This window comes from Squalius cephalus (assembly GCF_949319135.1).
Source record: "Squalius cephalus genome assembly, chromosome: 12".
Classification (NCBI taxonomy): Eukaryota; Metazoa; Chordata; class Actinopteri; order Cypriniformes; family Leuciscidae; genus Squalius; species Squalius cephalus.
This window is the reverse complement of record NC_137133.1, coordinates 35,586,234-35,609,938: the sequence shown is the minus strand read 5'-3', so window position 1 is coordinate 35,609,938 and position 23,705 is coordinate 35,586,234. Positions and strand designations below refer to the sequence as shown.

Sequence of the window (23,705 nt, the reverse complement as noted above, 5' to 3'; positions counted from 1 at the left end):
AGATTTTCTAATTTGTATCTCGGCCAAATATGATCCTATCCTAACAAACCACACATCAATGGAAATATTATTTATTCAGCTTTTTCGTGATGTATAAATCTCAATTTTAAAAAATTGACCCATGTGACTGGTTTTGTGATCCAGGGTCACATATTTACCTCCCAAGATAAACAAATAAAATACATTTAAAAAATTTAATTGTGGATTTTAGATGCTGATTTCTGTTTTGTCCCATTATATTCATTTGTTCACGCATAAAGACAAAATATGCACCAGACTTTATGCCGTCAAAAGTCTGTCATGTGATATTAATCGACCAGATGGAAACATGAAATTAGAGAGACAATGAAATTGGCTCAGCAATGCCGGAAAATCATTTATCCTGCATGGGAAAACTGTCAATTATACATTTTAGTGTTTTTCTAACATCATATTTGATTGCAGAATCAAATACACAATTAACCAATCAGTTTTTCAGAGAGCCATAGTTGCTTCAACAAAACACCATCAAATGTAAAGTGTCACGCAGGGAATTGTGGGAATATCAGTTTATGTTTTTTTAATCTAATTTTTAAGATGACTTTTACTTCCAAAGTCTGTACGTTTAACAGCATTTTACTGTAAAATTACTTAAAATAGATCTATTATAGTTTTTCCACCATATATAGAAAGGGAACTTGCTGTTAACCAATCAACAGGTTTTTACTTGTAGCATTTTTACAGTTAAAGTTAAATTTTTTTTTTTTTTTTTTTAAGTGTAGCGACTAATCTCTCTCTAAACACTTTGTGAAGGGAACTGAACTGAGACCATCTCAGGACACGGTATAATATAATATAATACACACACGCGCGCGCACACACACACATGGACACAAACTCACACACGCGCACACACACACACACACATTCACACACACGGACACAAACTCACACACACACAAGGTTTGAAGATTAGATGATTTTTTTTTTTTTTAGTGTAGCGACTAATCTCTCTCTAAACGCTTTGTGAAGGGAACTGAACTGAGACCATCTCAGGAAACGGTTTAGTATTATATAATATACTGTAATATAATATAATATAATATAATACACACACACACACACACGCACACACCCACACACACACAAACACGCACGCACACACACACGGTTTGAAGATTAGATGATTTCATCAGATTACAGAAGGATCAATATCACAGCAGATTAACACACACTGATATGATATACGTCACATACTGTAAGATTCATTTTCAACAGCCAAAAAAAACATGTTTAAAAAAATCACGAAAAAAGTGATAAGAGAAAAAAAGATACTCACAAAAGATACTTTGGTAAAGTGCCTGCATCAGAGAGTATAATACCATGGAGGCGCTTTTTGGCATTTTTTGTTTTGTTAGGAGAAATACATAAATCCATCTCAACAACCCGAGCTGATGGTCTGAAACACTGGTGTGTGTGTGTGTGTGTGTGTGTACCTCTGTAGTTAATGATCTCAGTGCCCAGAACTGCGGTCATCTCCAGCACAGTGATGAAGGCTTTATCCATAGAGGTGAGAGGAAATGGAGACATACGGTGTCTCCGAGCCACTTTGGTGATGTCCACCGCACTATGACCTACAAACACACACGCGATCCTAAACACGTCATACTGTATACACACAAATAATGCTCAACTGATGGGGGTTTCTAGTGTCTGATGCTGATATCTACATAAAGATGCATGAATGATAATAAATAACACAAAGAAAACACTGAAAATGAATGAATGTTTATTTTACACACTATTTACAGAGTGTCTATTTAATATATATTTTCAAACTAATCTATTTTATCTATCTAAATGCAAATAGCCTGTCCTTTTTAATAAATATAATTATAAACGCTGAATATGATATTATTATTGTATACAGTTTTATAATGTACACTGAAAAAAATTAGGCGTAGAAACAATTTTCACTCAGAAATTGCTATTAAATGTATAAAAAATTGTAAATAGCACATTGAATTAAACATGAAGTTTGGAAGTAGAAAGACTTCTTGTACTAGTACATAGTACTAAAATACGCTGAGGTACAAATACAACTTAAAGATTAATTGCAAAGATTAATTAAAGACTAACTGCGAAAGTCTAAACATCTAACTATTATTTACACTTAGTGGAAACCAAATAGTTTTTTTTTTTTTTTTGCTATTTGCACTTAGTATAAATAGCCTCACCTCCAATAATAATAATAATAGAAATAATAATAATAAATAAATCTGTAAAAAAAAGTGAATTTTAGATTATCTCTTGTTTTTTGTTTAGTCCCAGTATCATCATTTGCTCACGCATAAAGAAAAAACTATGCAGTTTTAACTAAAAGCATGACTTTTATGCTGTCAAAGGTCTTTCTTGTGATGCTAATCAAACAAATTAACTGCTGATGCAAAATATTGGCATATTTATCAGGCTAGACGACTAAAACACTGGAAAAAATAATGGAAAAACAGGCTTTAACTGCAAAATACTTTTATAGCATTTTAAATAAAATCACATGCAGAAGAAACACAAGAATATTTTAGACCTACTTGCTCGTAAGATATTTTCTTTGCTGCTGCATCGTGACTGCACCTGAAGAAAGAAAAAGAAGGAAAGAAAGACAGGAAAAAAGTTAATATTGAAATTATTTGTGTTTTCATGGAGCTTTTATGAGATGTTTGCTATAAACCCCCCAGAAAACAGTATAAGTAATGTCATGGAGACAAACATGGAGCTGAGAATTCTGGGATGTAATGAGGAGAAACAGACAGAGCAACATCACTGTTTAAATGTTTGGGGTCGGTAAGATGTTTTTGAAAGACGTCTCTTCTGCTCACCATGGTTGTATTTATTTGATAAAAAATGCAGTAAAAATGATGAAATATTACTGCAATTTAAAATAAATGTTTTCTATGTGAATATATAGTAAAAATGTAATTTATTCCTGTGATCAAAGCTGAATGTTCAGCATCATTACTCCAGTCTTCAGTGTCACATGATCCTTCAGAAATCATTCTCATATGATGATTTGCTGCTCAAGAAACATTTCTGATTATTATCAATGTTGAAAACAATATCTTTCAACAAAAAAATAAAAAACTTACGACCCCAAACCTTTAAAGTTTAAACGGTAGTGAGATTCAGAAGAAATATTAGAGATCAGAGACGTAATAACACACAACTTCATCTGATTTTAAATCTGATACTGAATCTATCCTATTCCCATGATAAAAATCTGTAAATTCCATTTGGAACCTTAAAAGTTTCTTTCAGGCACTTCATATACAGAACCTTTCAGTGGTTCCCATCATGGGATTTAGTTTGAATTCATTCATTTTGGTTTAATTTGTAATTTTAATTACATTTTAAACATTAAACCATAATTTATCACAGGAGAAAAATGGAAATAACTCAAACTTGAGAGTATTATGCAATCATTTAAGACCTTTTTGGCATAAAGGGTTCTTTAATTGAGTCAAGAACCCTAGGGTTCCATATAGAACCCCACTGATGTGTCTAATTTCCTTTCTCCTTTCATTCACACTTTCTTCTCTTTTAAAAAAACATCATCCTCTCTGTAACCTCAACATGTTACGCGTCTCTTCTGGACTGAGGTGATAGTTCCTGGAGTCTGTGATGACTGTACTTGTGAAAACCACCCTATAATCAGTGTCGGGAGAGATCTCATAGACGGTCTAGTGCTCTACAGCGAGAACGAGAGAGGATGATAGAGTCAAACGTTCCCGAAGAACGACTGCTGCCCGAGGACAAGCAGTCAGAGACCATCACTGAAGAACCGGAGGAGGAGAGAAAGAGTTACGAGAGCGAGAGACCCAGAACGGCTCATGAAACATGTGAGAGAGACACATAGAACGGCTGAAAGAGCAAAGCGCAGCGAGCAGCGCGGGGATAATAAATCAAACAAGATGATGGTGTCAGCAAAACTCACAAAACACTATAACTTCTGTATAAAAAAGTGAACAAACAAGCAGAAATGTTCAGGGATCCCAGGAATCTGACTCACTGTTTGTGGCTGTGTATTATAGAGGTTCAATAATAGGCTAAAATCACCGTGTTATGCTACTAACATGGAAGCTTTTCATGCTATATTAAATTTTACGGTAACACTTTACAGTAAGGTTCATTAGTTAATGTATTAACTAACATTAACTAACAATGAGCAATATATTTGTTACAGTTTTTATTAATCTTTGTTAATGTTAGTTAATAAAATAATAAGCTGTACATGTTACTTCATAGTGCATTAATGTTAACAAATACAACCTTTGATTTTAATAATGTATTAGCAAATGTTGTGTCCTTGTTACATATGTTACATGTACTTACCGTAGTAATAACAGTAAATTATGCATGATTACATGCAACTAACCCTCAACCAAATCCTACCCTAACCCTATAGTAAATACATGTAGTTAATTAATATTACCCAGTACTTAAATATATAATTACACTATAACAATGACACCTTAAAATAAAGTGTAACCAAAGTATTGTTCATTCTTAGTTCATGTTAACTAAGGTAGTTAACTAATGTTAACTAATGAACTTTAATCTTTGTTAATGTTAGTTAATAAAAAATCCACTGTTCATTGTTAGTTCATGTCAACTTTTGATAATATATTAGTAAATGTTAACATGTATATTTACTGAGATTAATACATGCTGTTAGTTCATGTTAACTAGTCAAACTCATCTTTTACCCATATATTCAAGATATCCAAAAAGAAAAGCAAAATAAGATTAGGAAATGCTAAAAGAAAGACACAAAGAAGTGGCGAGCAAAAAAAAAAAACAAGAAGGCAAAGAGAGAGAGTTTGTTGATGGTTCTGGGATAGTTACTCGAGAACTGAAGGTCCTATGGCCTCGGCGATCGTCTTTAAGCACCTCCAACCTACACTGGAGCTTACGGAGATAAAGTCATCAGTCCATCAGTTACAAGCAACACAAGAAACAATCCCACTGAAAACTGACAGCGGCATCAGGCAACTCAAAGACACAGACACAGACAGAAGGCACAGTTAAAGGGGTCGTATGAAGCTATTTTAAAAGTTCGTTAATTTGATTACTGGGTGTAGTAGGATAGGTTAACAACATGCTTTAATATTCACATATTGTACGTTATTGCAGCTCCTCTAATCCCAGTAATGCTCTGTTTCCCAAAAGCATCGTTAGCAAACTCTGGTCGCAAGTTCTGTCGTTATCAGGATAGCTCAACGAGTCTGTGTTTCCCGAAACCATCGTTCTAACGAACATTTGCAAAAAGCATCGCAAAGTGTGTGTTTGTAACGACAGCGTCGACCTGTGGTTAGAAGAGTAGTTTCTAGTTTGCCTGACAATAAATCCTTATCTTGCGCAAAATAAGCAAGCTGACATTCAGTACAGTCTGTATCTTTTTTTAGAATACATACTAATGTAATTTACGTCTTTTAGTTTGTCAAGAGATTTAAAGCTCTGTTTTTGAATGTAAAGAGCGAGTCTATGATTGAATCTGGAAATAAAGCAAAATAACTGAGAAAAATGAGAAATAGGTGTGATGGATTTTTTAATTAATCATAACTAACATTTATTTTTCTCGCAGGAACAACATTCATATGCTTTTGAATCTTAAATGTTTCCAAATTCTTTGGTCGAAAACTCGTGACTTTGAGTGTGTGAGTGTATAAATAACAAATAGCGGATATGAACTAGACAGATGTCTAGGTTTGAAAACTTGTGATTAACAATGAAGTAATCAAGAAAACAGAGTTTGCTTCTACCTAGTAACAGAAGGGTTTGCCTATGAAGAACCAATCAAATTGTAGGGAAATTATGTACTGTAATGTATCATGTCATTTTTGCCATGCTCCTATTCTATAAAAACTGTTGTATTCCTTTTGAATAAGCCTTATTTTGAATAGCTCCTTTTGAGGAGCTTTGTAACTTTGCGAATCTCATATATGCACAAACAGATACATTACACACTAAAGGAAAATATTTAAAAGCATCATATGACCCCTTTATGTTTCAGGTGTTTGAAGAACTAAAAAGGATGCTAACGAACATTTCATATAGATTACATTTAAATCGCCAAATGTTAAACACACACAGACACCTAAGCTTTAGGGAACTATATAGCCAGTCATTCAAAAACACACTTTAAAGTCAACATCAAATGTCATGCAACACCCATTTTAATTATTGCAATGTATTTCTGAGTGAATAAAATAAGAAAAATTAAGATGCACTGAAAAAAAAAATATTCTGTAAAAGTACTGGGATATCAGTTCATTAACTATTCATAAAATATCATAGATGTGAATAATTAATACCTAATTTGTAAAGACATTTACAAGAAATAAGAAATATATATATTTCCTTGTGATGTCACATCTGATAAATCATCTTTCAGCTGATGTTTTATTTTATTTTTTTGTATTATCGAATGATAAGTATTGTGATTCTGAGCAGAAAAAAAAAGAGTAATTTCATGACTTTAAATGTTTAATCCAGGAATTAATTGTGTCTGACACCTGTTTTGGTGAATGGAAGTGGCGTGAATACAGATATTCACAAAAATGAAACATGACAAGTCTTTTAATTTTGGTTAAAAACACTCTTAAAAATGAAGGTTCTTATTGGGATCGATGATTCCATGAAGAACCTTTAACATCCATGGAACTTTTCCATTCCACAAAAGGTTCTTTATAGTGGAAAAAGTTTTTTTTTTAGATTATTAAAATGTTCTTTACACTAGAAAAAGAAAAAGGTTCGGTAACACTTTATTTGACAGTGTCCTTGTTACATATGTTACATGTACTTACCATAGTAATAACAGTAAATTATGCATAATTACATGCAACTAACCCTCAACCAAACCCTAATCCTACCCTAACCCTATAGTAAGTACATGTAGTTACTTAATATTACTCAGTACTTAATATATAATTACACTGTAACAATGACACGTTAAAATAAAGTGTAACCAAAGGTTATTTTAGGAACTGTTCTTTAATTTAAATGTTCTCCAAAAATTGTTCTTCAATGGCAAAACCCCCCTTTTGGAAACTTTATTTTTAAGAGTATATGAAACTGGAGTGTGTGTGTGTGGGTTAGTTAGTATTAGTGATGGATTTAGATATCCTACTGATGTCAGCTAGAAGACCAAACCATATGATGGAGCTTGTACTGTGTCATATGGTGTCACTTAATTAAGACAGTGACGGGGTTGAAGCAGGACAGGAGCTCTCGTCATTTTTACAATCTGCACAAACTGTGAAGCTGAACTCAACACACTCCTGAAGTGCATCATAGGACACACACACACACAACACACACACACACACACACACACACACACACACACACACACACACACATCAAATCAGACCTAAACTATGCCATTTAAACTCTATAATGGAATTAGAGCTAATTCTGGATAAACTGAGAATCACATTTTTTGGTTTAAAACAGAGATTGTGATTCTCCCAGGATTCTGAACAGACAACTGAACAAAATAACGCAGTTTAGTAGAGGTTTTGACAAAATGTTAATTGCTGCAGTCTATTTAAAATGTTTAATTAATCTGACTTATTTAAACTCGGTTTGAGTGAATGATTCAATGACTCACTCATAAATACTTCATTTGTTTCATTCCTGGATGAATGAGCATTTTTGAACGAATCTCTTAAAGGAACACTCCGACTTTTTGGGACTTTAGCTTATTCACATTATCCCCCAGAGTTAGATAAGTCCATACATACCTTTTTCATTTCTGTGCGTTCTGTAAGTGTTATTTGACGCACCCACCGCTAGCCTAGCTTAGCACAAAGACTGGATGTAAATGGATAGTGTTAGCATAGTAATCCCAATAAGTGACAAAATAATGCAAACATTTTCCTATTTACATGTTGTGATCTGTATAGTCACAGCGTGTACAAAAAACAAGGCTATATGAGACAGAGACCATTTTTAATCGTATAAATACTGGGAACTATATTCTCACTCGGCGTAGGAGCACAGCTAGCGTTACTTGGGCGGAGTGGCTACTTGGGCGGAGTGATCAGCGCAGCACACGAGACGCCCTGTGGTGAGGAGCAGAGAGTTCGCTCAGAGTTGGAGTAATAGAGTCAGCAATTACTAGATAGTAAATTTATAGTTTACAGTCATGGGTGTTCGCTGTATTGTAAAGAGCTGCGACAATAAACAGGGGAGACCAGGTAATACTATGATATTTCATAGAATTCCAACCAAAAACGCTGACCTGATGGATCGATGGCTACTTGTTCTGGGTATCGATCCAAACACACCTGTAAACACCATCAAGAAGTATTTAGTTTGCTCAGAACATTTCACTGAGGACGACTATTTTGAAAAAATGCAAGTTGCCACACGGACCATGAAACGTGTGCTAAAGGATACAGCCATCCCATCGATAAAGACAGGACAAATTGGATCACCTGTTGCTGCGGTAAGTGTTCCGTTATGTTTTGAGATGACTAACATTAGCCATACTGTAACAGTGCCATGCTAATGTAATGTAAACTTAGTGAAATTATTACGTGAATAGGGGCTCCGTGTATCCTCTTTATTGTTATTATTGTGTTGTCATGAACACACTGTATCGCTCAATAACAAATGAGCGGCGCTAAATGTAACTCTCAGGACTAACGTTATAACATTCAACTTGCTAATGAATTGGAGGGGGATGGGCAGTTTTCTTTTTTGAGAAAATGTTTGTGAAATAGTAGGCTAACGTTACTGTCTGTGGGTTCATTGTGCAAAAACTATTTGCCTTGTGCAATTACTCTCCCCATATTCTAGGCTATTGTAATGCAATTATCTAACATTACTGTATTATATGCTGTTGATTACATTTGGTCAGCTGTAATAAATTGCATTTCAAATATATCTATTCCTGTAATAATTTTTTATACATTGGGCATAGTGGGCATAGGTTGGCATGTTCCACATTTACACCACCAGTCCGTGTTCGTTCTGATTCTCCCTTCGACATCAATCTGTTCGACATCTTGTCTTACAGCTTCCAAAGTTTGTAACTCCTCGTCTGTGTATTCTGGCTCAAACCTATATGGTTCGGGATCTTGGTTTGATACACAGTAAAATTCCTCTGAGTCTGACAATTCCTCAAAGTCAGCCATGATCATGAGTCACGTCTAGCGAGTTAGTCACGTTTGTTTTGTTTACGGAACCATCAACAGAACAGGGCGTCTCGTGTGCTGCGCTGATCACTCCGCCCAAGTAGCCACTCCGCCCAAGTAACGCTAGCTGTGCTCCTACGCCGAGTGAGAATATAGTTCCCAGTATTTATACGATTAAAAATGGTCTCTGTCTCATATAGCCTTGTTTTTTGTACACGCTGTGACTATACAGATCACAACATGTAAATAGGAAAATGTTTGCATTATTTTGTCACTTATTGGGATTACTATGCTAACACTATCCATTTACATCCAGTCTTTGTGCTAAGCTAGGCTAGCGGTGGGTGCGTCAAATAACACTTACAGAACGCACAGAAATGAAAAAGGTATGTATGGACTTATCTAACTCTGGGGGATAATGTGAATAAGCTAAAGTCCCAAAAAGTCGGAGTGTTCCTTTAAAGGTACACGGTGTAGTTTTTAAAGTATTTTATTAGCTAAAATCAATCTTTATTCATAAATATGTCCTTATTGGTGTAAAAAAAGTGACAAATTTAATCTAAAAGGAAACGTGACCGGCAAAGTGCCTGCTTTCTTCTTGACATGTAAGTCAATGTTACGGTCTAAATTACAAGCTTTATTTTCAAATGTCAAGTTGCAGTTTGTTTGAAATAACGAACCTCATCACCCAAAAGAAAACTCGATGAAGTGCTATTGGAAGACATGTTGACATAGCTTCTTGGTATATAACGGCTACCGCAGTTGCAACACGCATTTGAAAACGCGAGGCGCTAGAGAGCACTATTTGTTTGAATGCAAAATACAATTTCACCGCTAAATGGGAGAAATTCCTACACAGTGTACCTTTAAATTAATGATTCAATGAAAACATGTTTTAACAGTCACTTGTCGCCACCTACTGGTGTAAAGATGTAATTGATGCCATTTTTATTTGAAGCGTCAAGTTAATTTGAAAAGTTGATTTACTTTATTTTGATCACTACAGTAGACATCAGTGTTTATTTCCGAACTATAAACTTTTATTCCAGTACTTGTGTCATAATTTGAATTATTGTAACACAGAAATAATGAGACTGTGACTGTTCGTGAAGCTGTTTCATACCTATATATGACAATTACTCTCTCTGGATCAGAACACAGATCTTCGCTGTGATTGTACTTGACAAAGGTTTAATAGACAGAGTCGAATCATTGTCATTTAGGAATAAGATCATGTTTGAATTGAGATTGTGATCTTACAAACCAGTCACTTCTGGTTCTGTTTCATTAAGCATTCTGCCTTAAAAGGCTGCTGTCTATGTAGGTTTTACATAGGTTTACCTGTTACAGGGTTTATACAGAGATTCTTAAATTGAATTTACTACCTTTTACCACCTATTTTACTACCATCACAATATTTTTACCAACACGGCTTCAAACTTCAACTGTAGCAGTGTTAAGTGTTAAGTAAAGTGACAAGTAAAGACATGAAATATCTTTCCATCCATATTTTTTTCCAAAACGCTATAAATCCATCCATATTTATTTCCAAAACGCTATTAATCCATCCATATTTTTTTTCAAAACGCTATAAATCCATCCATATTTTTTTCCAAAACGCTATTAATCCATCCATATTTTTTTTTTCAAAAGCTATAAATCCATATTTTTTCCCCAAAAATTTATGGTTTGTCTTTTTAAAAAGTATTTTGTCTTTTATTTCGTGTTTGCATTTGAGGAAAAAAACATGTTATGTAGCCTAACCGTTCGTTCTCCATTAAGGATGCTTTTAAAACTTTCACAGAGACATCAAACAGAAAACACAAAGCCTATCTTTAAAACGAATTTCGTTTTGTATTAATTTTATCTTAATTTTAATCCATGTTTCATTATTTTGTATAGGCCTAATCACAACACGTTCAGACATGAACCGAAACTCAGCGTATAGGTAGCCTAGGCTACTCGCCTCACAGACCTAAACAAATTAGAAATATCCTATATCTATTATCTACAGAAAGCTTGAAATTTCTACTTTTAAACAGAACCATTCAAAACTAAATAAAAGTAGGCTATAGGCTAATCCGTAAGAAATGCATTTTTCTCCGGCGCGTTCACTACTGCGAAGATCGCGAGTCAGTGTCATCTTCATCTTTGCAGCTGACACAGAAACACTTGTTTATTAATAAACAATTAAAATGTCATAATATATATATTTTTTTTTTACAGCGTTTAGGTGCCGTTTATATGAACACGTCACCACTGCATGAGAGAGAGAGAGAGAGAGAGACACACACACACGCAAGGTCTCTCCCTCTCTGCCGTGCGCTCGCTACACGGTTTGCATGCGCGATTTTGCTCGCTCGCTCGCTCTAGATTAGCAGGAGATTTGAACTAATTTCCAGGCATCATAACATTACAAAAGGCAATTGTAATATTTTTTTATTACTATTTTGGTATGATGAACATTCACCCGCCAGTGTGGCGGATAGCCTTTTGAGATTTACTCGCCAAACGGAAAATCTAACCGCACTTGGCGCTTGGCGGGTGTTAATTTCGGACCCTGGCTGCGGGCCAATAAAAACCGGGCCGTAGTTTGGACACCCATGATATAGACCCAGTTAGATGGGGCTTCGAAAATTTACTACCTCGTCAGATGACGTTTACTACTTTTTACTACTTTTTACTGGCCTTAATTTGGCATAATTTAATTTACTACCTTTTACTACCTTTTACAACCGCGCGGAAACCCTGTGTTAAAGCATAGGTTACCCTGTTAAACCATAGGTTACCCTGTTTAACCATAGGTTACCCTGTTTTACAGGGATGGCTGCCGTTTTAAGTGTAGCTTAAGAGGATCTTTCCGCTCCATTATTCTCAATATTTTGAGGGAAGTTACACAGCAAGTTTGACTAATTACAATGCTATGCACACACACACACATAAACATATTCATTAAAGTCTCTCCAACACACATACACTGCTGCAAACACACTGTTAGATCCTCGACACAAACGACATCACACATGAGTAAAACAAAAAGAGAACAAATGGCAGTGAATGAGTGTGTCAGAGCAATATAATTTTGGTTGTTTTAATTAAGTCACTTATTCACTTGATTAAAGTGTCTGCTAAAAGATCATATAAAAGTGAAAATATTCATGCCATAATATAGCATATGGCCATGCTCTGTGCAAAAAAAGGCTTCTCTTTATCTTAACATCAAAATACCATTGTTTCTACTGTAGAATCATGCATACTAAATCTCCTTTAAACATAATAACACAGTGACTTTAATGGCAAAATCTTCTATTGCTCAGCAAAACTTCGGTGTAGGATTTAATTTGAAACTCGGAAGTTGCAAGTCAATTTCTCAATCAATTACAAAGAAACGGCAAGTAACGCATTGAATTAAGCGTGACATTTTGAAGCAGAAAAAGACTCACGAAAAAACTTGTTGCACTGCACTTGCTTCTGTTTTCTATTTGTAAAAGATTAGTTGCACATTAACTGTAGTAACCATGGTATTTTGGAGGAGACTGTAGTTATGATGGTAAATAATGGTACGTATATATATATATATGATTAAAGGAATTTTGCGAATTTATGATGTCCTTTTTAGTTGTGTTTTGTGGTTTAGCAAATATTTATATATATATATATATATATATATATATATATATATATATATATATATATACTATTTTATTTGTATATATTTTAAAAGCTGAGAAAAACTTTTTTTTATGATATCCAGAATACAATCGGACAAAAAAGTGTTTATACTGTACATCCGAATTTGTTTTTAATAATCATTTAATAAAATCAATTTGTTACAGGAACATGACTATCAGTATGTATAGACTGACAGCTAATAAAAATGTATAAATATTTTTTATGAATTCAATTTTACACTGATTACTAAATAACAGTGTGCTAAATAACAAACCATCTCAGTACAAACTACAAATATAGATGTCTAATCTGTGTTTTACAGAGTAACTAATAGTCGACTGATGCAGCTAAATATTATATATTTGACTGAAAACTGTTGTGCTATTTTCATAAACAATGGTGAATCTGTTATCGTAGCTGACTTATGCACAAAACAACACTGGTGTAGGATTTACTTTGAAACAATTGCAAAGAAATAAAAAATTTGAAGTAAGACTGAAATAGTAAAACGTACTGAAATAATCTTTGTTATATTTTTAACCTCAAAAAAGTATTTTTTAGAGTCTATTTCTAGACTTTATGAGCCGTCTGTGTTTACAGGCTAAATCTGTCTCGCTGTGATTAAAGATGAGCTCTTTACCTGGTCCAAGGTAGAGTACCTTGACTTGAGTGTGATGACCTCATCCAGGTGTGCTCTGAACTCTCGTCGTGACGCCTGGAGGAAGCCACAGGATAGTCACTCACCCTAAACACACACACACTCCTATCTTTCCCCCACACGCACACACACACACACACACAAACCTCTCCATATCCAACAGGCACAGATACAGAATCAATCCGCATTCTATCAAACACATTTATGAGCATGCTCTGCCACAAACACTGACACAAACACACTCACAGATACACTAACTCTCTCCAACAAGACGCACAGTAATAAAAACACACTGCAATGATGTGCAACCGCCGCAATGGAAAACATGAGCAGCTGAACGGAATGAAAACTCACCCCTGGTAAAAACAACTCAACTGATCTAATGCTGTAAATCGTGAGTGATAAATAGGAACAAACCAACAGAAAAGAAATCGTGGAGCAGGAGAAATCACTCCCATGGTGAATGACACTGGCATCACGCTTCTCCAAGACAGCAAACTAGTTCAGTCTGCTACGAGCAACTGACACAAATTACATTAGTCAGTGAACTAACTGCATTGCATGATATTTATCTCTCACTAAAACAATATTGACAAAGACTTTTTTAAATAAAAAAATACAATTAATTTGTTACTGGAAAAAGACAACATTTAAAATAGCTGAGCTACTGTCACATTAGTAAAAATGAATAAAAATACCTACTAAAAATCATTATATTTTGTTTGTTTTTTTGTGCATGGGCTTTTTTTTTTTGTAAAACATGGGAGTTTTACTTACTCCCAAAAGTTGAGATACAAATACACTGGATAAGTAAATGTAGTTTACTAAAGTAAAAAAGTTTTTTTTATGATGTCTATGGAAACTTGTTTCCGCCACTGAAAAAAAAAGGTAATTGCGACTTTTTATCTTACAATTTTGACTTTTTCCCCTCGCATTTGCAAGTTTACATCTTGCAGATCTGACCTTTTTTATATAAACTTGCAATTGTGAGAAAAAAAGATAAAATGTCACATTTATCTTTAATTTTTTGTATTCCGTGGCGGAAACAAGCTTCCATAGTTATCTTAACTACAATCTGTCCAATAAAAAAAATTGCCATTAAATTTTTTTTGTTTTTAATAAAAAAGAAAATTAATTTGTTACTGGAAAAAAGACAACATTTAACATTTTTAACAGGTCAGTCATGCTAATAAAAATGAATAAATTGCTAGTTTTTTTTTTTTTTTTTTGATATCCGGAATACAATTTGACAAAAAAGTATAATTTTTCAATACATTTTTTTGTTTTTAATAAAAAAAAAATCCATTTGTTACTGGAAAAACATTAAAATTTTAAATATGTTAATAGCTGTCACACTAATAACATTTTACAAAAATGTATAAATAATTTACTGATTACTAAATAACTAAATATTAAATAAAACATAAGATATTTTTCTTTACAGTGTGATATATAAGCTTGTAATTTACAGTATATGGATAGAACATCGAATAAAACGTATTTTAAAAACTATTAAAAAACTCTTTAGATCAATCAGAGTGAAAAAGTTCCCAATATGTCTAAAATACAGCAGAAAGAGAAGTTATAAGCTGCACTTTTAAAGTATATATTGTGTTTTACGTAGATAACGACTAGTTGTTGATTGATACAGGTTTTTCACTTGTCGATACCGAAAATCTAGGCCGATTTATTGTCGATATATAAATAATACAGGTAAGTGCTAGCAAATACAATGTACTTCACATTGCCACAGAGCGTTTCATGGATGAGGGAAAATAACATTAAAAATGCATTAAAAGAAAAAAGTAAAAGACAAAAATGATGGAAAAAACAATGTCAAAAACACTAAAAACAACAACAACAACAACAAAAAATCTCCAAGACAAACATCTAAATTTGTCATAAAAATGACAGCAAGTCATTTCTTCTCGGTTGCACTCGAGATAAAAGCATGCATGACAAGACAGGAGGGGATTCAAGCAACATTCATCATGGGCACATTCAACGTGTCACATGACAACATGTGGAGGTGGAGGAGAGCTGTTGCTGATCTGGCCCGAGATGCATGCAGGAATACCTCAGCAATGCTTAGGGTGGATGAAGAGGAGGGGAGCCGCGCCTGGGTGCCATGAGAAGGGGAAAAGAGAAGACAATTAAATATAAGAGCCAGCAAAGCCAAGCTGAGACAGACACTGCGCCCCCTGCTGGCCCGGAGGACTGCAAGCCAAAGCAGCTGGGAACAGAAGACATTTAAAAAGAGACGATGTGGAGATAAAGACCAGAAACTACGCAAACACAGCGTTTACACTTGTGTATTTGCATAGGGCGTGTTTCGGGCAGGACAGTGCTTCTGATCTGGGATTTGTACTTGACGTTTTTGAATGCAAGTTCATCTGGGGTTTTTTTTTGCAATCATTTGTGATCCCATCGTGCGGGGATAAAAATGTGCTCACATTAAATCCAATTTATATTGGATTTACAACACATACGGACAAGCACACACGCAAACACTGCAAAGATGAAAAGATGGGTGAAGCGTTTAACACATTGCTATGCCACTAAAACACGCAAACTATAACCCAAACTACCATTATCCGGTTTACTGAAGATCACATTTTTCTTAAAACAACAACACTGATGTCAATGTGAGTACAGATTCATGGAAAAATTACAGGGATATTCAGAAATTATTTCACATATACTCAATATACACATCAAAAAGTTTTTAAAAAATAAATAAATGAATACTTGAATTCAACGAGGATGCATTAAATGCATCAAAAGTGACAGTAAAGACATTCATAATGTTACAAAAGATTTCAAATTAGTACTGTTCATTTAAACTTCCTTTTCATCAAAGAATCTTGAACAAAAAAAATTCTGCAAAAATATGAAGCTGTTTTCAACTTTGATAATATTAATAAGAAAGGTTCCTTGAGCAGCAAATCGGCATATTAGAATGATTTCTGAAGGATCATGTGACACTGAAGACTGCAGCTAGTGGTTGAAAGTTGCCTGTGGTAATAGAGATTTTTAGATGAATGCCGATGCTTTTTAGGTCCGGTAGAATCTAGAACCAATTAAACATCAACAATGTTCATATTCCATTTCCTTTTTTATTGACCGCCTGAAACTCTCTCTCTCTGACAATAGCAGCTCTTGCGGATAAAGAAAATAAACGTGTTCAATGTCAACTGTCTGTATAAACTGCTACGCAGAAAGACCGTAAGAATTAAAGGGCTGATCGAGCAGCATAGGCGGAAGACGCAGCTGCTTAAAGACAGCTCTCAGATTTAATCAAAAATATCTTAATTTGTGTTCTGAAGATGAACGAAAGTCTTACGGGGTTGGAAAAACATGAGGGAGAGTAATTACTGACAGAATTTTCATTTTTGGGTGAATTAACCCTTTAATCCTTATTGGTGCAACCCACCCTTAAAGTGCCTTAATGTAGTAAAACAGTGATACAAAAAATCTAACCTTTTTAATGTATACTATATTCAGACGAGCAGATGAGCCCAGAATATGAACGCAACACGTTTTCTTTATTATGGTTTTCAATGGAAAAAACACATTTTTATTCTGAGTTCATCTGCATGCATGTACATATCATCAATAAGGTGCATATTTGTCTTTTAATATCACTGTCTTACAACATTAGTGCTGCTTACTACTAGCCTGGTAAAAATAACTGGCGTGCAATGACGGAAACCCTTGTAAGGATGTGATGTCACGTGAAAACTATGAATTGGGTAAATACTGGGTATGCATTGACGTCACTTTCCCGCCAGAACACACTCCCTCAGCCGGACTGAGTGGCAGAAGAGCTGGTGAGTGACTGGAAAAATGTGAGTAAAACAAAAGGTTGGACTCGATATAGTGTTTCCTTACAACTTACCAAAGATCCAGTGATCCATGGATATTGACATGCATTTATGCATACATGCATTAACATTTATATGTGCCTGATTTCCATGCCAGGGAAATACATAAATACAACACTTCATATAAATACAATATAAGTAGGTCTAATTCCGAGTGTTTATTTAAAAACATCTGATTATGCAGAATATACAATGGTAAAGATGTAATTGATGAGTTGTCAATTCAATATAAAACAATACAAAATATAGGGGATTGATTTTACCCCAAAATTCAGCATATTGACACAAAATGAACAAAATCCACCTTTCGGTGCCTGGAGTCGTTGTTTTTTATGAATCCATTTGCTTCTCTTTTCTGTAGCTTTTCAAGATCTGTAAAAATATACCTCAGATTTCTTGTCAAATATGTTTATACAGTCAATCTCAAAGTTCTTTCCCATTTTAAATGTTTTTTTGTGTGTTTTTTGTGGCATTTACGCTGAAAACCAATGCTGCCACTCAAGTCTTTTTGCCACTCAGTGGGCGTAACCGCAGTCACTCCAGCTGATGGTGACATCACACGCATACTCCCTGGCAGTGGGCGGGATCACAGACCAAAACATTTTAAAGGGGTGGTATAATGCTCTTTTCACAAGATGTTAAATAAGTGTGTATGTGAAGTTTTAGCTCAAAATACCCCATTTTTATTTAGCATGTTAAAGTTTAGCATGTTAAAGCAAAAACACACCATTCTGTGTCTGTTCCTTTAAATGCAAATGAGCTGCTGCTCCCGGCACAGGGGGCGGAGCTTCAAGAGCTGCACTCACACAGACATGCACTAAAAAATTTCAAAAACTTTTAGCCTTTTATGTTCAAACCGAAGTCAGACAAAGATGGAGAGACTCAAGAAGAAGTGACAACATGTAGAAGCAACAGGACATTTCTGAATGGTTAGTTGGTGAATTTATGAAGCTTATGTGTAGTTATCTTCTAGTCATTGATTAGCATATTCTGTCATGATAATCTATAAATCGTGTTCCGGGGGCGGGGTTTATGTAAATTCTAGGGTTGGTGATGTCACTAACCCGGGAGGAATGTGGTGTAGTCTCTACCAGCCATTTGTTGTAGTCCTTAAAAAGTGATTTCTTTAAAAGCAAATATCTCCCTTTGCTTTGAACCTTGAGCGTTTTAACTTTGCAGATGTTGTTTATGCAGATGTTGCATGTTTATGCAACATTACACACTAACTAATGTTAGAAAAGTGAAATCATAATCAACCACCCCTTTAAAATAGAATAACTGGCTGTCGCATATTTTTTCAGTGTAACAAGTGCAGTCAAAAACACTACATACAGCACCTATAAAATACTGCCAGCACTGACAAGAATCCTTTGGTACTTATTGCGTCACCTTTGGCATAAAATCAGCACTGCATCTTACGCTCATGCATGCAAGGTGTCCTTGTGGTCCAGGAACGGAGTAATATATCTTGCAGGCTGCAGCCCAACCCGAGTTAAATGTTAAATTGAAACTCAAGGCACTAGATATAATCTTTAGAACGGTTATTTATCGCAACACACACATACACACACACACACACACACACACACACACACACACACACACACACACACACACACACACACACACACACTTTTACCGCAGCATACAGCACACTCCTTCACATATGCAATGTCCTCAGAAAACTGTTTTTCTCAAGGCAATTTAACACAAATAGTGCTTCACCAAACTGATTAATGTGATTTGTAACTATTTTACGTTTTGCTGAATTGGTGGTTAATTCTTATGAAATCTCATTTGTATGTTTTGTTTTTGTGTGATCTGCTTACGCCTCAGTGAAGGTTGGGTTTAGTCCTTCACTTTTGTACGAATCGCACAAATTTCGTAAAAAATCCCATTGTGCAAATTTACACAAAATGGCTGCCTTGTTAAATACACTTTCTCATGACGTCAGTTTAAATACTCGAATGAGCATAAAACTACATAACACACACAAATCTTGGGCAAACGAAATTCTAAAAGACTGAAATGATATTTTTCAGTACTGATTGAAATATAAGCATATTCGGTAACACTTTATTTCGAAAGTCCACTTTAGACTCTCTACTAACAATAAGTAACTTTGCAACTACATCAACTAGCAGTCATTAGACTGTCCGCTTAAAGGGTCATGAAACCCTAAACTAAATTTTCTGAGATTTTATGTGTTGAACATCCTAGAAGACAATGCTACCATCCGTTAAGGTTTTTTTTTTGCACTATTTTCATCTTCTGGGTTTAAATTCTTCTTTGTGATGTTTTCTTGTACATAGTACATGGATGACTCATCGGTGTCTCATAATTATTCATGAGGCTGCGTGTCCTTATCCAATGAGAAGACGTCTCGCTTAATTATTCATGACAGCAAGCGTTGATTTCCTCTTCAAACAGTGAGATCGCATACAGTAAGAGAGAGGTGCAGTACTGGGTCAAAATGAGAGTTTGTTTTTGCTTTCTGTGTCGCACAAGTTCTCTTCAACAGATGCTGAGTCTTCGACACAAACGCGATTCATCCACACTGTGAATTATCGGTCTTTACAGCTCTATAACCAATCAAACGGCTTATAAAAACACTGCTAAAGTTATCAAAGATGCAATAGTGCATTCAAATATATTTATATATTTATAGTGCATTTATTTGTGCATTAAATTATAGCTGTCAGGATATGTACTGTATTTGTGTAACGGTTTATGGTGAGCTTATAAAAGCATGTGCATATTGTGTTGTGTGTAATGGTGAACTGCAGCGTGCATTTGTGGGAAGCTTTGATGCTTTTAACTCAATGAGAGCGAAATAAAACTGTCGATGCCGTTGCTGTGCTGTCATTCTCCCCTCGTCCCCCTCCACTCCTCAGCTTTACCACGCTCACTTCTGTAGCAAACTTCTGTGGTGAGAACTGACTGCTGCCAAACTGGGGCTTTCATGAAAATACTTAGTTACTGTCCACCACTGGTTAAAACTCTCTAATCCAAATGGATGGAAAATGTATTTGCAATTAATATAGATAAATCTTAAACGTAGGGTTTATTAAAGGGATGTTTCACCGCTGGAAAGATGAATGTGTATTTAAATTGGGTCATTTATGTAGTAGAAATGTGAAATTATTTTAGAAGTTGGTGCCTTCTAGACTGAGAAAAGCCAGAAAATGTATTTTTGGCTCATGTGGATGAAAGACAACAACTCCCAGAATGCACTTGCTTCGCTGCCCTACGAGGACACTCGCAAGCCACGCCTACCGGTTACAGAGGGCAGTGTCGGGAGAAATGATACAGCTAGGCTACTAGTCGACTCGAAACTGAAAAGACGGCGTTTTATGGTGAGATCCCCCTATGGACGGGTTGAAGACATGCGGGACGAGCTATTGGCTGGAGTCTCTCGCCTCTGGACAAAGAAGCCTCTGATGAAGCTAAATGACGATTTTTGCGTCATCTGAGTTTTTTTCCAGATACACAATCCAGAAATCTCTCGTCTCAGGGGGACATGAGGGAGGGAAGCACGGTCAGTCGAAAATCCCACTGGGTTTCTACTGATACAAAGCTTAATGCTAATCAGTGAAGTATCCCTTTAAGGAAAGGAAAGAGCAATTTTTCCTAATTTGATGGGCAAATCTGCAGATTGTGTTGGTGCATCATAGTTGCTGTAATATTTTTACTCGGCTGTCTTCTTTTGTTGTTGTGATTGTTTGTTTTATTTTTCCAATTTTGTTTGTCTGTTTGTTTTATTGTGTAACCACCTGATGTAAGGAATGTTTGTATTATAAAAAATGTATAAAACTGTTAAAAATGTAGGGTTAAATATTTTTTCGAGTGCACACAAGGGTGAGTAAATGACAACAGAATATTCATTTTGATCAAATGTCCGCGAGATTCAGATTAGACCCCTCTGAAGGGAGACAATCTGCTCAAGACTGCAAATGCACAGCAAAACGCTTTCTGCCGAGCTGTATTTAATAATGCTTTAGTAGGTCCTTCTGTACTGCAGCTATTAGAATCAACTACGAGCCTCATCTGAGCGTCTGTGGACACTACGATGCACTAGAGCAACTTTACAGCATTCATGTCTGTTCATAATACACAATGCTTCAGATATCAGTGCTGGTGCATATTTTAAATCGTCCATTTCTCTTTAAAGATCTTAAAAAATCAGTAAAGAGCAAGCCTCTCCTTTCAGAATTGGGCTAAAAAAACCGCATTTGCCTGCCTGTCATTATCAGCTGATTGAGTTTATACAGTCTATTATCTCAATATCCTCAAACTAGCACTGTGGTAACACTGTGGCAATGTTTTGTAATGATAAATTCCAGTTGAGCACCTATATATATATATATATATAAAAATCCTAACCATAATATAAAATAATTTATTAAAGAATAAATTCAAATTCATCTGAAAATCTATAATACATTTTAGCCAACACACTGCAGGCATTTGCTAGTCTCAAAGCATCAAGTTATTATCTTACTAAATTTTTTTGGCAGACAACATTTTAAAAGCAGCTTTAGGGAGTTATCAAACATACTCATAATTCTGCCAAACATCTGAAAGAACACATGGTCAGATCTTCTGATGTACATCGCATAATTGTGGGATGAATATCACAAAAGTATGATACAACGAACAAAATATATGAATATTTACACACAACTGGACAATATTGCATCGGACAAATTGCCAAGAGCAAATACTCATGACTAATTATCAAGCAAAATTTAAAATCTCTATATATCATATCGCCAAAAAACATAACACAAGAAGATAGATAGATTGACTGATGAATGCAGACCTCTAGCAACAAGTTCATTCAAAACAAGTCATTTTTTCTATGACATTTTCTCTCAAATATAGTCAAATACACACATACACACAAAAACATAAAGAGAACCACTCAGCCACTAGATTTAAACACTAATTTGACTGATTATTAAACTATTAAATGGATTATAATACTAAACACACGTGTCTTCTGACCAAAAAAACTCAAATGCCAGAGGAAGAGTGAAGACTTACCATCATCTACATGAAGACTGAGATCTCTCTCACACACACACTGACACAGAGAGGAAGTGTACACACACATATGGATGGAGAGAGGAGGAGGAGGAGGAGGGGAGAGGGAGAGAGCGGAGAGAGAGAGAGAGAGAGAGAGAGAGAGAGAGAGAGAGAGAGAGAGAGAGAGAGAGAGAGAGAGAGAGAGAGAGAGAGAGGAGAGAGAGAGGAGCAGCCAAAAATTACAACCTGAAGAGGTAGAAAAAAAAATGAAGAAATGAAGAATGACACACACACACACACACACACTACTAAGAGGTCTACTAACTTACAAGTAGTTTATGCAAATGCACAATAACTGAAACTTTATGGTATTCATCAGGACTTGAAGAGACCATATAAACCAACCACAGTTTGAGTGTCATTAATCTGAAATGGATTATAATAATAGACAATATACTAGTAAAGTGCAACATGTGTACATAAACGTCTGCACAGAAAACACAGAAGAAATGACTGCAAATCAAAACTTTGAATATCTTTTGGAACATAACCTGGCAAATCCTTAGAAGTGCTCATAATATCAATCCTTTTAAACACTTCCCAGCAAGCTGATTAAAATATGACAGGAGCTTGTCATTTTCACAAGTGTTTTTGTGCATTTTGCATCAAATGGATAGTGAAAGAACCATTTCATTTTCAGAATTACAAAAAATACAGATATGTCTGTAAGAATAGGCCAAAACAGAAGCATACGGAGCCTCTAAAGGGACATGGTGAAGGAAAAAAATATGAGGTGTAGGAAAAAATATTTGCAAAAACTTTTGCGTTCCGCCGAGAAACTTTGCGTTCGCTCGCTTGCGTTTCTCGGGGGTTACGCGAGAAAAATACATTGACTTATTATTTTTCCTGTCATCTAATTTCCCCCCCACCATGTCCCTTTAGGGGCTCCGTAGAAACATGCACCCATATCTCACCCTAAATGGAAGATTTTAGTATTTGAAATGCATATAAAATTTCCATCCATTTGAATTTCACAGTTTTAATGTATAAACTAATAAACTTAATGTGAAGCATATTTGTCAGTCATGCAAAAAATAAACGGGTACATTTTCACCATGAACAGATTTATGCTGATAAAAGCAATTTGAATAATGTATTTTGATGTGATTATTTAAATAAAATCAAATAGATGCAAAAAGTTAATAATATACCGTGATTTCTTTTAGTGCAGAAATCTTACCGGTTTCTTACATGTTTCATTTATGTATGACTGAGTATATTAGTTTA

The 23,705-nt window shown here is 35.1% G+C and overlaps 1 protein-coding gene across 12 annotated transcripts in view; it reads right to left on the bottom strand.

Annotated features, from left to right (window-relative positions):
• Positions 1 to 23,705, bottom strand: part of gphnb (gephyrin b) — a 103,531-nt gene that overhangs the window by 16,273 nt on the left and 63,553 nt on the right. For 5 of the 12 annotated variants that reach the window (XR_013822910.1, XM_079887988.1, XM_079887986.1 and 2 more), the window contains 5 exons: positions 15,584 to 15,625; positions 13,489 to 13,563; positions 4,879 to 4,941; positions 2,568 to 2,610; positions 1,476 to 1,613 (listed from right to left, as the gene is read on the bottom strand). Coding sequence is in view for 11 of the 12 variants with exons in the window: in XM_079887988.1 (XP_079744114.1) it covers positions 1,476 to 1,613; positions 2,568 to 2,610; positions 4,879 to 4,941; positions 13,489 to 13,563; positions 15,584 to 15,625 (361 nt within the window). In the remaining variant the exon portion in view is untranslated. The remainder of the gene's footprint in view (positions 1 to 1,475; positions 1,614 to 2,567; positions 2,611 to 4,878; positions 4,942 to 13,488; positions 13,564 to 15,583; positions 15,626 to 23,705) is intronic. The other 7 variants (XM_079887995.1, XM_079887996.1, XM_079887993.1 and 4 more) reach the window with 2 other exon arrangements.